At 33.1% G+C, this 17,622-nt stretch overlaps 1 protein-coding gene across 6 annotated transcripts in view; it reads right to left on the reverse strand.

Moving 5' to 3' along the window:
- The window catches only part of Grik2 (glutamate ionotropic receptor kainate type subunit 2), a 628,064-nt gene that overhangs the window by 175,761 nt on the left and 434,681 nt on the right, over nucleotides 1-17,622 (reverse strand). For all 6 annotated transcript variants that reach the window (XM_074077776.1, XM_074077791.1, XM_074077781.1 and 3 more), the window contains one exon: nucleotides 1,206-1,429. In XM_074077776.1, coding sequence (XP_073933877.1) covers nucleotides 1,206-1,429 — 224 coding nt within the window. The remainder of the gene's footprint in view (nucleotides 1-1,205; nucleotides 1,430-17,622) is intronic.

Consider the following 17,622-nt stretch of genomic DNA (forward strand, 5'->3'; position numbering starts at 1 on the left):
AGTGGCTCAAGGTGTAGGCCCTGAGTTCAAGACCTGGTACCACAAAAAAAGTTGAAAAAAATATATATATATATACATATGTATATATTTAAATATGTCAAAAATATTATGCTGCACCTATAATTGATTTTTTCCATTTTAAATTAACTTATTATTTTACTGGTAGGAGAAAATACTTGATTTCATCAGAAAGATAAAAATCAATAAAAGATTCTTCAATGAAAGATAAATATCCTCAATTATAAATGTATCAAAAATCTGTGTAATATAATTACAAAAAACTATTTCATGTTTATTGTTATTATAGGACACAGAAATATGTGTAGATATGCATAATAATTTTATCAACATGAAAAATATATGTAAAATTTTAATTCAGTTTGAAGTCAGAGCTATTATTTTATATTTAACAGAATATAAAGAACATGAAGCATATGTGGCTTTAAATATCATTAGTACTGAAGCAATAGAAAACTAAAGTGGTAACAATCTATCAGCTGAAAGTTTGAAAGTGAAGAATGCAACAAATGATCATATCTTTCCTCCTCTAGGAGCAATTAAGTGGGAAAATCAAAAAAGATTTAATTGTATCACACATCTTAATGGTCATTATAAAAATATGAAACTGCATATAATTAAGCACTTGACTTTCGGATCCTATGACTTGAAGTATGTCCTCAATGTCAATGACAAGAGGGAAATTTTGTAGTGATATATTTGTTTTGTGAAAAAATAACAAATTTTAGGTAGAAAACTAGGCAATCTTTTTAAGCTGAGAATGTTTATTGTAAATTAACCTTGTTTCCTTAAAAAGAGGTCTCCCTTTAAATTTTAGTAGTTTGATTTTTTTCCTTATGTCTGAATTATTAACTCGAATTAGAAAAACATGCTACTTTTGGTTCAAAGAAATTTTCAAAATGAAGAAATCATTCTAATACTATAGTAAATTAGACTGCTTTTAGATTTTGATTAAGAACCCTACCACACTTATAGCTTATTGACACAACCAGCATGCTTTCTGCCCAAAAAAGGCAGCATCGTGCATTGTGATAGTGGATGTGACTCTTAAAAGTTCATTATTCTTCAGCATTTTGTGGGAAATAAAGGGGATGGGGGGAAGTAAAACTGATTGTGACTTTTGACAATTATTAGTTAGAAAAAGGAGGTAACAATTGCCAAAAAAATCACAAAAGTGAGCATGTTACCTGGCTATGACAAAGAGCACACAACTGACACCCAAGTAAGCCAGCAGAATATACATCCAGATATCAGGGGAGAGAGGATTCAGGAAGGAGAAGACGCCTGGGTTTGTACCATTGGGCTTGCGGTACAAAATACTTATTCCAAGTGTCATAAAGGGCTTGGAAAAGTCGATGACCTTCTCTCTAACGTAGGTAATGGCCAGTGGAGCAACGGCAAGGTCAGCTTTCTGCAGAGAGAAACATAAAAAAGAAAAAAGCTAAAAGAAAATCGGTCCTAAGTCACAAGAAAAATCCAGCAACTACACAAACATTTTACACATGAGCATTTTTTTCATAGTGCTTATGGTACAATTGAAAGCATTCCTCACTGTGAAGTATCTGATTTACTCTGCTACTTATTTCTGTAGGCCTCCAGATTAGCAAATCAGTGCTTATCAAGATTAGTTATAGAAAGAAAAAACTGTAGAGGATGAAAAGCCTGAAGAAACTTGTACATCCAGGACTTGAATTATTATGCTACTGAGCCTTTTCATAATTGCTGCTATTACATACCTTAAAAATTCATTTAATATCTATTATAATTTTGTAAAACTTTGGTCAAACTCTAGCTGCAATAATAACTATATCAAGCTGTTTACCTGGGAATGAATAAAGATTTTTCTGGTTTCCCCTCCACAGAAGAATACAGTTAAAAAGATTTAGTCTTTAAATAGTTAAAACATCATTAAAACAATTCTGTTTACTCCCCCGTGTTTTGTTTCTTTCCCTCTAATTTGTTTTATATTATTTAATGAAAATCCTTGCAGTCTTGCTTAAATCACGTTAGGAAATGAGTTTTTCAATTTTCACAAAGTTGCTAATTTTCCACGGTAGCTTAAATATGTTAAATTACTAATGCTTTTAACTCAACATGTTACAACCATCTGTTAGGAATGAATTTAATGCTATAATATATTGCAAGAAATGACTATAATATTTTTAAATAACAAAAATATCTATAATAGAAGATGGATTGCTACATTCATTTCATTTTTGATAAACAAAGCTTTCAGAAAATAAATAAAAAATGCCCATCTTTGAAAGCAACAGGAAGAATTACAAAACAACAATGTTAGCTGAATTTTCTTTTCTTTGCCTTGGGCATCACTGAACAACTTTGAGAAGAAACGTCTTTCAGTACTAAGTTTGATGCTTTGAATGTTGGCAGTGTTTGGGAAAGCACAGCACTAAGATGTTTAGAGAGTATTTTTGAGAGAAGGTATGGAGAAAGAAAGATATTTCTTCACAAACTAAGAAGAAAAAATGTCTTTGTAGTTCTGGGGGAGGGGATCAACATATTTCATATTCATAAATCAGGGAAAATAATAATTTCAAAATAATAATTGCTAATATTCCTTAATGATTCTCTCTGAAGAAGATACTGTGTTAAGAACTTCACATGGATTGCCACATTTAATCCTCACATGATCCTACTATAAGTCCTTTTTTCAGAAAAGGAAAATGAAACTTCAAGTAAATGGAAAATGTGTTCATTGTCAGGAGCACTGACACAGGGTTTCAGTGGAAGTCATTGGACTCTGTTCCCACAACTTAACCATGCCACACATCTCAGAAGGCAGCAAAGGAATCATGGAATAAACACTCATGAATGAATGAATGAAGGAGTTTGTTTGAAAGTAGAGGGCAAAAATATAAAGGCAAGACTAGCAATTGATAGATTACAATCCCTAGAAATTACAGAGTTAACATAGATTCCAAGAAGAGGTCTGAAGAAAGAGAAAGAAGGAAGGAAGTAAAAGATTGAAAAATAAGAAACCTTGTTAGAGAACAAGGGATGATAATTTAAATATGCAAAATATAGGCTAAAAAAATGGACAGTAAGATGTAGTGGTTTGTTCCTGTTTTGGAGGTGAAAATACAGCACAGTTTTAAGTGCCGACTCACTCTGTCATCTCTCTCCTCTTACACATATGGAAAGCAGTATCTCATCACATATGTACACAAAATAAACATGTACATAAATAAACATGTTTAAAAGTGGTGAACTTTTTAAACTAGCAAATAAAATTGTATGTATTTATTGTGTGCAACATGATGTTTTGAAGTATATGTACATTGTGGAATGACGAAATCTAGCTAACTAGCTTACACATTACTTCACATAGTTATCATTGATGGTGAGAACACATAGCTCTTAATACTCTCTTTAATATGGAATGGTAGTTACCAGGAGTTCCTCTAGTGATTGGGGGAGGGGGGAAGGGGCTTTGGGGAAGAAATTTCATTTAGAATGAGTTATGTCCAAAAAATACAGTGTACAATATGGCAACTGTAGTAAATAAAAATTTATTTTCTTCTTGAAAAAATGGTAAATTATTTCAATTCACTACATGTATTAGCAAGTTCATTAAACAATTCAAATAATATATTTAAACTAAAGTACTACATTATTCCAAAAGGGTTTTTCCATAGGCATATATTAGTAGTATTGACTACACATACATCAAATTTCAAATTTACTTAGTATTGCCTAAAATAAAAATTCTATTCCAAATATAAAAGGACAAAAGAACAAACATTAGAAAGCAAAATATTTTCAATTATAAAATTTTAAATAAATAAAATAATAAATCAGTACTTTGAAACAAAATACATGAAATAAATATATAAACATTGTATTTCACCTGTAAGATGGTATATTACTCAGTTATAAAAATAAATGAGCTATCCACCATGAAAAGACGAGGAGCTTTAAATGCATATCAATAAGTGAAAGACTCCAGCCTGAAAAGACTACATATCGTATGATTCCAGCTATATGACATTCTAGAAAAGGCAAAATTATGGAAGTTTTAAAAACAGTAGTGGTTGCCAATGGTTGGTTCATAGGAAGAGAGGGAAAGATGAGAATATAGGGTATAATCATCTTTAAAGTGTTGAAACTATCCTATGGAATACTGTAATGGTGGATACATGGCATTACATATTTACCGAACATCATAAAACTACACAGCACAAAGAGTGAACTCTAATGTAACCTTTGGACTCTATAAATACTGTGTCAGGTAGGGTGGCAGCAATGGGGGAAATTGCACAAGGAGGGTGAAGCATTTACTGGGGGCTGCCAGTAGAAATTCCACTTTCTGCAAAAACTTTCTACAGATCTAATATTTCTCTGAAATTTATTTTTATAACATACTCTTTTACCACATCATCACTTAGTATGTTGAGAATAACACATTTAATGTGCTACATTGGTTGATTAGTTCAAATTTGGCCATTACCAAGACAGATTGATTAAAGATCAGTTATGAAAACAAATAAGTTTTTAATTGCACACTAAAAATATTTTTAAATTAATTTAAGGATTAATCAAGCACTCAACAGTACCTTGAATGATAAAACTGGACATATATTTTTAATGTTTTTTATGAATAAGATCCAACTTCCTAACAAATCTCAAAAAATATGATTTTGAAATCTAATCAAATTGTTACAATAAAGGTATTCATAACAATATTTATAGTATTTTTCCATTAAATATCATGTTATTAAGGACTGAGCAGCTAAAGAAAGAAGCCTAATGTTAAAATGGAATAATCCAAGGTATTTTACCTCAGAAGAGAGAGGTTAATATGATTTAATGGAAAAATATTTAGTAGCTGATCTCTGATTTTAAGGAATAAAATAAACTTGCATTAGAAATTAGCTATTTTTATATCATGTGACCCAAGTCCAACCACATTGCTGTATTTGCCCTAGATCTACAATCCGCTTATAAGGGAGAACATCTAATTTTTGGTCTTCTGAGCCTCATTAACCTCGCTTAAAATGATGTTCTCCAGATCCATCCATTTACTTGCAAATGGTAAGATTTCATTCCTCTTCATGGCTGAGTAAAACTCCATTGTGTATAAGTACTACGTTTTCTTAATCCATTAGTCTGTAGTGGGGCATCTTGGCTATTTCCATAACATAACTATTGTGAATAGACTGTGATAAATATGGGTGTGCAAATGCCTTTGGAGTAATGTGTGTTGCATTCTTTTGGGTATCTCCCCAGTAGTGGCATTGCTGGATCATATGGCAGATCTATGTTTAGATTTTTAAGAAGCCTCCAAATTTTTTCCAGAGTAGTTGCACCAGCTTGCATTCCCACCAGCAGTGTATGAGGATTCCTTTTTCCCCACATCCTTGCCAACACATGTGTTGGAGGTGTTTTTGATGATGGCTGTTCTAACAGGGGTGAGGTGGAATCTTACTGTGGTTTTGATTTGCATTTCTTTTATGGCTAGAGATGGTGAGCATTTTTTCATGTGTTTTTTTGGCCATTTGAATTTCTTCTTTTCAGAAAGTTCTGTTTAGTTCAGTTGCCCATTTCTTAATTGGTTCATTGATTTTAGGAGAGCTTAGTTTCTTAAATTCCCTATATATTCTGGTTATCAGTCCCTTGTCTGATGTATAGCTGGCAAATGTTTTCTACCACTCTGTGAGTGGTCTCTTCAGTTTAGAGACCATTTCTTTTGTTATGCAGAAGCTTTTTAATTTTATGAAGTCCCATTTGTCCATTCTTTCTCTTAGTTGCTGGGCTGCTGGGGTTCTGTTGAGGAAGTCCTTGCCTATACCTGTTACTTCCAGAGTGTTTCTTGCTCCTTCCTGTACTAATTTCAGAGTTTTGGGTCTGATATTAAGGTCCTTGATCCATTTTGAGTTGATACTAGTACAGGATGATAGACATGGATCTAGTTTCATTTTCTTGCAGATGGATAACCACTTTTCTTAGCAACATTTGTTGAAGAGGCTGTCTTTTCTTCATCATATATTTTTGGCACCTTTGTCCTCTATTCTGTTCCACTGGACTTCATGTCTGTCTTTGTGCCAGTACCATGCTGTTTTTATTGCTATTGCTTTGTAATATAGTTTGAAGTCGGGTATTGTGATACCTCCAGCATTGCTCTTTTTGTTGAGTATTGCCTTGGCTATTTGTGGTCTCTTTATCTCAAACTAGCAAAAATGTCTTGTTTTTCTTTTTCTCTTTTTTCTTCTGCAAAATCAGAGAACAGGCAGACTGAACAGTTCCTGCCAGTGGGGAAGGTTGGCACCATTGGGAAGGGAGAGGTGTCATGGAAAGGGAGTAGGAGACTGAATGCGATGCAAAAAAAGTGTGTATACATGCAGGTAAATGCAATAATGGTACCTGTTGAAATTGTTCCATGAATCTGGGGGTGCAGGGGATAAAGGGAAGCAGTGGAAGGGGTGAATTCAAGTATGATATAATTGATACATTATAAGGACATTTGTAAATGCCACAGTGTACCCCACCCAGTACAACAATAAAGGGAAAAAAAAAAGGAAAAAGTTACTGAACAAAGAAAAAGCTACTGAACAAACAAAAATGCCCTTTTTATTCAAAAACAGAATATGAAGGTAAAACAGGTCCTGTCAAGAGGGGAGAAGACATAAGGAAAAGGTAAGTGAGATTTAATATACTGGAAATATTATGTACTCATGTATGAAAATGGCCAAATGAGAATGTTGAAACTTCCAGGAATGGGGATAAGGGGGATAATGTAGAATGATGAAGGGGATAAATTTAACTATGATACATTGTAAGAACTTTTGTAAATGTCACAATGTACCCTCAGTACAACAATAATATAATAAAAAACACATAAAAGAAAAAGAACATTACGAAACAGACAAAAAAAGAGAAAACGCTAGTGAACATTTTTTATAAATCTATTTTAGCAAAATAAAAAGTCATTATATATCATGTGACTATTAGGAAAGAATGTGAGAATTCACTTCTACCTAATTGGGTCAGAGAGCCCCATGCCAAACAATTACACTTGCATTTGCAACTTGAAGAATGATTCTGAACTGGTAAAGTCCTGAAAAGGGAGTATGAAGCAGCAGCAAGTAGGAACATCACCATCTTAGCTAGTTTTAAATGTGTCCTTTATGAGCCAAGAACTGTGCTATATTTTTTGCCCTCATCACCATCATTAAGCCTAACAAAAGCTCTACTAAATTTTTAGTGTGATTTCTTTTTCACAAATGAAAAAAGCAGCAAAACGGTTAACATGAAAGATGAAAATATAAGAAAGTATGGCTCTGAAGGTGACTTAACTATATTCATTTCCCACTAGTTTTCTGTACATTGCAATCATTTTGCCACTGTGCTGGTTTTGTATTTCCTTGCCTCAAATGATCTCCCCTTTTCTCTGCAATCCAAATTCTCTAATACACATATGTGGTTCTTTTCCTCCTGTGCAGTCTTCCTTCAACATTTTGTCTACATTTTAATTTCTCTTCAGCTTTTTTCACAGCATTTATAAATAGAATCAAATTATTTCTTAATATTTTAAATGTAAGCAGCCAATATGAAATGAGAGATTTGAATGTACATGTATTGCAATCATATTGTTCCATTCCAATGAGGGTCTAAGTACTTTATAACCTACAGCCGTTCAATCTAATCAAAGCACAAAGCTCTGAACTGAGGGAACGGTAAAGTATTCCTCCCTGGAAAGTTCACAAAGTTATAAGCTAGTTTATTAAATTAATCAGTATTAATTTAATATTCTAACATTCTATGTGAAATGCTGCCAAATTGTCTTTTTCATCTTTGTGATCATATTGAATCCAACATCCCTAAGGCACTGGACAAAATCTGACACCAAGGACTTGCCTGATAAATGTTTGCTGAATACAGTTTTGATTTAACTTATTAAAACTTTTCAACAGGATTAAAAGCAAACAACTTGGAGAATTTTAAATAACCTTTTTTTCCTGGTAATAGTCTAGAAATAAAATTTATTTCTGTATTAATATAACCCGAAGATAAGTAACCATCTATAGAGAAAAGAATAATTTGTTTTACAGTTATATACCAATAGCAATCTATTGATTTAAGTCTCATATAACAATGGAAAAATATTAAATAAATTATACCTAAATCAGATAACAAGGCATATTTAATAAATGGCACAATGACTCTGATTTTGATTATATTGTGGAAACACTCTTTATGAAATCTCAAGAACCAATGAACACAATGGTCTTATTTTATATAACACAGTCTTATCAGTGAAACACTTTATGCATATTTCTGAAAATTCGTGTAACTTAACACTGGCAAACAAATTGTAAATATTGTTTTCTTGTCCATGATGTTGTAAAATGCTTAATAAATCAGGTAAAATCAAATAGTGAATGCTTATGAATAAATTGGTAATATTTTATCAAACTTAGCTAAGATATTTAAGACAGTCAATTTTGCATATTAATTTTAATATCACATGTAAGCAATACCATGTTTTCCTAAACTCTCTACAATGTCAGAGTGATGTGAACAAATACTTTACCTCTGTGCACTTGCAGTGACTACTGCCTATATGGCATGTCACTTCTATCATTACCAACCTAGCTGGCTTCCAACTGATCTCCTACTTACATTTTCTTGTCCAACCAGACCTGTTCTCCATACAAAAACCTTAAAGGTCTTTCTAAAACACACAAAAGACTATTACTTCCTGCTCAGAACTGTCCAATAACTTCTAGTACACATAAAATAAAATAAAAATTTACACTCTTCATCTTGATATAAAAGGCACTACAAGACACAGCCTCTGGATACTTCATCATCATCAATTTCATCACTTTCCCTGTCTCTCTGGCTGCCTCTGCCTAGAAAAACTTACCCTTCATATCTCCACCTGGCTGATTCTCTCATTACCTTTATGTGTTTGTTTCAATGTCAGTTACTCAAAGTAGTCCTTCATGATCACTCATTCTATCCCTCTTATCTTCTTGCCATGCTTTTGCTTTCTTCACAAGGTGTGTCATGAACAGAAATCACATCACTTGTCAGTCTCTTTCCACTATATTATCAGTACCTTTTAAGTATCTATTTTGTCCAATTCTGTATCTCCTTTGCCTAATATGGTGTCTAGCACAGAGTATTCATTACATAAATGCTTTTAAATGAATGAATGAAGTTATCACTATTGCTAATTTTACACTCTAAACTCCCTCCTTTAACTTTACAGAAGAGGGAATTGTTGAGGTTTGTCTTTTAACTGATTTTTCTCCCAGGGACATCATTTATATTAGTGGTGTCTCATTTATGTTGTTAAGACCACACAGAAACAAAGATGGGGGCATTTACTTTCATTTACTTCATCCCTCCAACCACCTCTATAAAGTCAGTCCACTGTTTCTGCAAGTCTTTTCTCTGGCTACATGAAAGAGATATTGGATCATATGAATAACACTGGAGTATATAAAGGAAGAAAAATTAAAAAGCAGTGAGATTTTCCATGAGAATGTGTTCTAATTTTTGGCACAATAGGTAAAAGTATTAATTGTTAAAATATTTCAAAATCAAAATATCTGTGAAAAAATGGGTTTTAATTATTACAATAAACAAAATTACCTCATAAAATTATGTTAATAGTTACTAGGTGTTTAATTTTTTTATGTGATTAAAGTTACATTTCAAAATGAAAAAATATCAAAATTCCATAAATTATGTAGGATATATGCTACACAAAACTAGTATCTTTTTGTTGGTTTATGAAATCTAAGTTAATATTTTAAAATATGTCCTTTATTCCTTTTCACCCAACCAGTTATCACATAGTATACAGTGAAAAGTAGACAATTGAGTTATAAAACACAGGGATTTCTCTCACACTAGTAAATCTTTTTTTATTATTTTACCATTTCGTTTTTACATGTACTCACATGTGTACACATTTTTGGGCTACCTCCTCTGCTCCTTCTGGGAAGAACCTATTCTACTCTCTTGTTCTCTGATTTTGTTGAAGCAAAAACATAAAAGATGGTAAGAAAGACATAGCATTTTTGCTAGTTTGAGATAAAGATAGCTATATAGAGAGTTTCTTAGAGTTGTTTCCATGCACATGTATATTATAACCGCATTGGTTCATCTCTACCAGACCTCTTCACTACTCCCTAGTCCCCTTCTCATAGTGGCCTCTGCCAGTTTAAGATTACTATATTAGCTCCTCTACGCTGAGCACATCAACCACATTCAAGTTTTAGGTTTCCTTCCCTTTCCCTATTTCTCCTGTACATGCTTTCCCCTTTCATACTAAATCTTGAATAGGAGAAATTAGAAAAAAAAAAAGCACATCAATAGTAGATTGAGCTGCTGTTTTAGTAGCTTTACTTTAATGCATAAGTAAACCTGTGAATAATTCCAAGTGATATTGACTATGTCTACCAAACTTTCCATTGATGACAGGATGAAAAATGAACTTCTCAAGAGGCAAGCCTTCAGAAGGGCCCTGGCTTAGAGATCTTCCTAGAGTTAGGGTGTTTTTGTTGTTATTGCCACTGTTCTGTTTTATCTTCTAAAAATATGATTTTCTTGAGCACTATAAATTATGTGGTTCATAAGTATTAATATTTGGACACTATTGTTTTTCTATTAATGTTTTTTCTTTCCCTATATTTACATAGTATATCTTCATGCTTTGATGCTAGCTGAGTTAGTTAACATCCCTAGAAAAAACATGTACCCAGAAATTGAGATGCTTTTTATTTATAGTTTCAAAAATGAAGTTTTATTTAAAAATAATCTGAGATTATATCATAATCCAAAATAGAATTTAGGATATATATTATTCCCCAGTATAGCACTGAATTAAACAATGGTGTCTCTGACATTTTCTGTTTTTCATTTTGGGTGCTAATACATAACTCATTCAAAGATAATTATCATCTTTTGATATCACATTTAAGTAAAAAAATATTCTACCAAAGATAATCATCTACAATGAGAAATATTCTGTTTCATAATTATCATAGTTATATTTAAACATACATAAAACATAAGAAAAAAGAACAATGTTACTCAAAGGTATTGCTATTTTCATCAAACAATATTTGAGGAAAAAAGAGATAAATGAATTATTGAAATGAGTTTATATGCAAATTTTCAAAACAATTAGAACTCAAAATGTTACATAAAAATCTCAGGTTATTATTTGAACTTTTAAAACATTCATGTAATTTTTGTTACTGATTTAAAGTTATTTCACCTATATATTTTCTGCTTACTCTATTTGAAATTCCCAGTTTAAATGCTATGGAACCATAACCCATGGACCAAGAAACAACTACTAGCACTAAGATGGATGATTTTAAACTGCCAGAATCTTTTTCATTGGAACCTCAAACTTACAATTCTGATCTAGTAAATAAACCCTTCTTGGAGGGAGCACTGTTTTTTGCTCTCTCTCTTGTTGGAACGAGCTTTCTCTCTTGCTCCTGGTTATTACTGAACCTATCTGGGCTTAATTGGAGGAGACTGGAGATTCAGAAAAGACACAGGATAGACAGACAGAAAGTACAGTCAGGTGTGTTGGGCGCTTGGGTGGAGATACCCAACCCTCATTGCTTCTTTTCTCTATCTTTATTCTTTAAGGCTTTACTCCTTGCAGTTCTTTAAAACCTTGCTTCTAAAGTCTTCTTTCAAACCTCTTTCCTTAGATTCGCACAGTCCCATGTTTTCTCTTAGCCTATCTTTAGCTTAATTGTTCTTCTCTTTTTTTTTAAATCATAGAATAAATCTCTTCAATTTTTTTTATTCTTTTATTCACATGTGCATACATTGTTTGGGTCATTTCTCCCCTCCATCCCCCTCCCCCACTCTCTTCCCTTTTCCCCCCTCAGTTTCACGCAAGTCCTGTTCTGCCTTTATCACTAGTTTTGTTGAAGAAAAGAGACAAGCCTAACAAGGAAGACAAAGTGTTTTTGCTAGTTGAGTTGAGGATAGCTATACAGAAATATTCCTAGCATTGCTTTTGTGTACACATGCTATGACCCATGTTGATTCATCTCTAACTGATCTTTACCCTAGTTACTGATCCCCTTCTCATGATAAGCACTGTTGTTTTAAGGTTTCTGTATTAGCTCCTCTGGAGTGGGGACATCAAACGCTTAAGATGTAAATGAACTCTACAAGGAGAATTACAAACTCCTGAAGAGAGAGATCAAGGAAGATTACAGAAGATGGAAAGATCCCCCGTGCTCATGGATCAGTAGAATAAACATAGTAAAAATGGCTGTATTACCGAAAGCAATCTACATGTTTAATGCAATTCCCATCAAAATCCCGATGACATCACAGAGATAGAAAAATCTACTCTAAAGTTCATTTGGAAACACAAGAGACCACAAATAGCAAAGGCAATACTCAGCAATAAAAGCAATGCTGGAGGTATCACAATACCTGACTTCAAACTATATTACAAAGCAATAGCAATAAAAACAGCATGGTACTGGCATAAAAACAGACATGAAGACCAGTGGAACAGAATAGAAGATCCAGATATGAATCCACACAACTATACCCACCTCACTTTTGACAAAGGTGCCAAAAATATACGATGGAGAAAAGACAGCCTCTTCAACAAATGTTGCTGGAAAAAGTGGTTATCCATCTGCAAGAATCTTAAAGTCTTTTGTCCCTAGGCTTGCAGCTTTTCTTTAACATTCTTTCTTTAGATTTCTTAAAGCCTCAGTGCTCAAACATGCAAAGCCTCGGTCCTCTATCTTGTACTGTCCCATGTTCTCTTTGGCTTTTCTTTACCTTCTAAAGCCTATGTTAAAGTTCTTTCTTTTGGCTTTGCTTTCCTAAGGAAGGCCTAATGTTAAATTTCTCAGAGCAGACTTTCTATCCACCCCTCTTTACCCATTCTTTTCCCCTTGGCAATTCTTTTCCCTTCAGTAATTCTTTTCCCTTCTAAAAGCTTTCCACATCAAAATGTCCAAAGCAAAAGCCGAAGCCCCAAAGACCCTCCAAGCCAAAAGTAAAAGCCAAAGGCAAAAAGCAAAACACCCAGCCCTCCCTCAGGGCCTTTTGTAAACAGCAACAAACAGGGTGGAGCAGAGGCTCTTGGGGAGGGTGTGACATTGTAACAGGAGAAACCTGTGTTCCTGTTTCTGTGAATGCAAGCTTAGGAGACACAGCTGTTCTGCTTTTTTCTGTTCATGGCCTGGGCTGTGCCTATCTTGGCCTACAGGTAAAAGCAATTAAGCTACATCTTGCCTTGCTTATGTACAGTTCTCATAGGTTTTTCATAATCTGCTCTCCACACCTTCCTTCAGCAGATAATAGATTGTGTGTTGAATTCCCAGGGTCTATTTTTAAAAGCAGAGAGATGATCATGGCTGTCAAAAAATAATGCTATAAATATTCCCATGATAAGATTACTTTAAATTTAGATCTTAATTAAGTTGTGATATTTATTTAGAATATTTGTCACAATAACAAACAAAAGATTCTAAAGTATGAACCAGGCCTAGGGCAAAGTTGTTTATGAAAATCTCATTTCTCAATGCTCACAAGCAGCACAAGGAAGATTAACAGGGAAACAAATAATCACAAAGGTCGAAGTATTTCATTTGATATACATGTAAGTGCAGTTGTGTGACAATTTTATTGACTTGTCCAATTCTTGGTCTAATCTGAGAATTTGCATTAATTCTGCAAACACTGGAGTTGAAATGGGGCTATCATACAAACAATCCACAAATGGCAATTACAGAAAATGCCCTGTACACACCAGGCAAAGTGGCAGGCATTATAATCCATTTTATAGCACATCAATTCTTAATTTCTGGATTTTTAAGAACTCTGCTGAGGTATTTACTCATCAATATAAAAGAAATAAGATTTAGTGGGTGATCAACACTTTTGATCCATAGAAGCAAACTCAAAGATGCTCCCAGATCACCCCTCCACTCTGTCAGCTAAAACATAAATAAACATTAGATAATTTCCCTATGTAGCATCTTTATCCTTACATAATCATTTGTTAGGCTTATTTAAGCACTATAAAGAAAAAAAATGTAACAAGATTTGTAAACACTTTTTGTTCCATTGACCAGTGAAGCTTCCAGAAACTGCAGTATTAAATCAAGTTTTGTAAAGGTTTAATTATAATCATGCTATTGAATATTTGTTAGAACTTTTGAAAAATGAGAGAATATAAAATCTTGACATCATGATTCGATTCACCAATTTAGTATTGAATAGCCACTGACTTATTCAATAAATATGTATTATTGCAAGATTGCTCTGATATAGAAACCATTCTGTATGCTCATAATATGGGTGAAGCTAGATAAAGTGTAGGAGACAGACCTTAACATGAAACACTCAGGTAAAGCATGCTCTGAATGAAAATAAAGCAAAGTGAGAGGATCAGAGTAACTAAGGATATAAGAAAAATTGATTTTTTAAAATGGGACAAAGGAAACCTCTGTAAGGTCCTGATATTGAGTTCCAACTTCAACTGAATTTGTGGCAGCCCTGTGGGGGTCTAAGCAATGAGGTCCCCTGACACAGGAAACTAGGGGTTACAAGGGTTATGAGGTAGCGGCAAACTGGGTAAGCATGAGGGGAAACTTGCACATTTTTAACTCTCCAAATTTCCTCCCACCTCAACTGTCCTTTCCCTCCTCTCCAGAAACAATATAGATTCACAGAAAGAAACTACAACAGTAGACAACAGATAGCAGATTTCAGAAAAGAAAATTGTATCATTGTACTTCTCATTGCTATGTCTCAGTATGTTTTTCCTACGAAAATGAAACAATGACATTTAGGTTTACCCTCTTATCTTATAAATGTGGCCTCTATAAATTTTGTTCAAATTTAGGTGCAAGTAAACTATTTGTGCATTTATAATTGTTTAAAAACATACTACCTATAAGGCAAATATTTGAGAAAAATATCATACCTGTGATGTAGTAACTTAGCATTATGTATTTAAAAATAAAGACAAACAAAAATGATTAAACACATTGAACACAGAGTATATGACTTTTCTACCTCACCTATGTCTTTTCACAACTTCCCCCCAAAAGCTCTCCCCTTGATTAATTAAAACAACTTCATGGTTTTCTGCAAATATAACTGACAAACACTAGTTTCCTTTCATCATATTTAATTTTTCTGATTGTCCAGGTATAACAATTGAGATATAACTAATTCACTTGTTAATAAAATTAATGTGATTTTTATCTCTGTTTTTTAGATTTTTTCAGTGTATCAGTATTTATAAAATGATATTGCAGATAAATTTGAATATATATATTTCTAAAGAAATCAAGCAAAAATATTTCTAAAAGTAATTGCTACAGTTGAATTTTTTATGTCTTAGAAAACATTTCTAACAATAATTGATACCGTATCAATTATTATTCTAATTATTATTCTAATTTTTATATATTAGAAAATTGTATGCAAAAAAATAAGAAAAAGGTGTATAAGACAAGGGTTAGAATTTCTATTAATTATATAGTCCTAATTCTCGCTTCCTTTCTGTCCTTTCCCTCACTGCCTTCCTTATTTCTTTACTTTCATCATTCTCTTTCCTTCTTTTCTTTCTTTACTCTCCCCTAAAACCAAAGATTTTTTTTTATTTTTTAAACCTTACAAACTAAAATTGAATGTCTAACAGCATGGATAGAAGAATTTAGCATAGATCATAGCAAAGAACTCTTCTATTGAATGAAAATGACCACTTAACCATTCCAGCCTGCAGGAGCTTTGGATATATTTGTATCACTTAACTCTGGAATGTCACACATAAAGTTTTAGAAATAATTCTAAGTTCAGAAACAAGTTGATATGCAAGGTTTTTCCTCCAAGATACTCTGTGATCTCTACTTGTAAATAGCCATGTACTCCCCCAAAAGAATGGTTGAATAAATCAGAGTGTAGCAAGAAGGAATCATTATGCATGCACTGTCAAACAGCATTTTCTGATTTTTCCAATTAAATAAAGTGGACACTGAAAATGTCAAGTGAATTAGAACCATGTAATGTCAAACATTAATTCAATTAAATAAAAACATACTAAGAAAGGAAATGATAAAATAAATGCATCTTGAAATATACTAATCAATCATATATAAAAAATCTCAAATTTGAGCAAGTAAAGTGTAATGGATAAATAAATAAAACTACTATAAGACGCTTGGGTACATGAATATACTATTGGTTAGATAACTGATGTTATTAAGAAATCTAATGTTTTATTATGAAAATGACAGCATGTTGGTTTCTTTTAGTGAAAAATACTGGAATACATACATATATTTCATAAAATGTTGTCTAGATTGCTTCAAAATAGCAGAAGTGGAAAGGAAGCTGGTGGAGGTAGAAATGAATTCAGATTGGCCACAAATTTATAATTCTAAAAGCTTGGTATATGGAACTCACTTTCTTTTTCTAGTTTCACATGTTGAAAAGTTCTACAATATAATGTTTAAGAAGTATAGAATCAATAATGGAAATATATCTAGCAAAATGTTAATAGCATTTGTCTCTAGCTAGTGGGATTATAATTGTTCTTTTATTTTATAATTTGTATAATGACATAATATTCTCTATTTTAGTAAGGGAACACATTACCAAATTCAGATGCTATGCCATCTAAATGGATGTATTCTACCTTCAAAACTTTCTTTAATCAAATAAAACAATAATTAGCAATAAAATGAATCCATACAATTTCTACAGTCATTATATTTAAGGATATAAATATTGAGATACAAAAAGTTTTATTTGGCCTAGGCTTATAGATTCACTTCAGTACAAAAACAACTCTTCTGAAATTAAAAAATATATATATTACTAACAGATGAAATGGTAAGTAGTTAAAAGAATTATTTCGTTTTTAGTTTCCAAATGCAGCCAATATATTTCATACTTTGAGAACAAAGATAAATAAGCTTTCTTTCCATAAATATATTTTAACCTGACCAGTTCAGATAGAAGCTCTACTATCAAAGATTAAACACAAAAAAAGTTGGAGGGAGGATCCAAGATGGTGACTAGACTGCAGAAGCAAACAGTGTGATCCCCCTAAATCAAAAATTTTGCTGAGACACTGGAGCCACATGTGGCAGAAAAAAAGCACCAAGATGAATCATGGCTTTGACACCCTGAACCCCCAGTGTGTACAAAGTTTCTTCATGCCGTGTTACACTGAGAAAACAGTAGGGTTCTTGCACCACCAGATGCCAGCTCCAAGTCTCTTGGGAGACATCCAGCAGATCAACAGGTGAGGAAATAAGCACCCTGCCGTACCCCCACAGCCACCACTGGGATAAACCAGCACAGCTCCTTAGATAGACTGACCCACCACCAAGCAAAAAAAAAAAAAAAAAAAAGCTGAATAATAAACAAGGAACTGAAAAGGAACATGCAGCATAGGGGGAGGGGAGCTCTAAGTGCACCAGAGAAGAGGGGAAGGACAAGGAGCTGACCTCTGTCTGAATTTACAGTAAACAAAGACTGGAGAGGCAGATGGGCTGACACTGGGCTGGTGATAGGCTGCTGCCTGAAATAAGGAAGACAGTGGTCTACAAAGCT

Source organism: Castor canadensis, chromosome 1 (genome assembly GCF_047511655.1).
Source record: "Castor canadensis chromosome 1, mCasCan1.hap1v2, whole genome shotgun sequence".
In the NCBI taxonomy this organism is placed as follows: domain Eukaryota; kingdom Metazoa; phylum Chordata; class Mammalia; order Rodentia; family Castoridae; genus Castor; species Castor canadensis.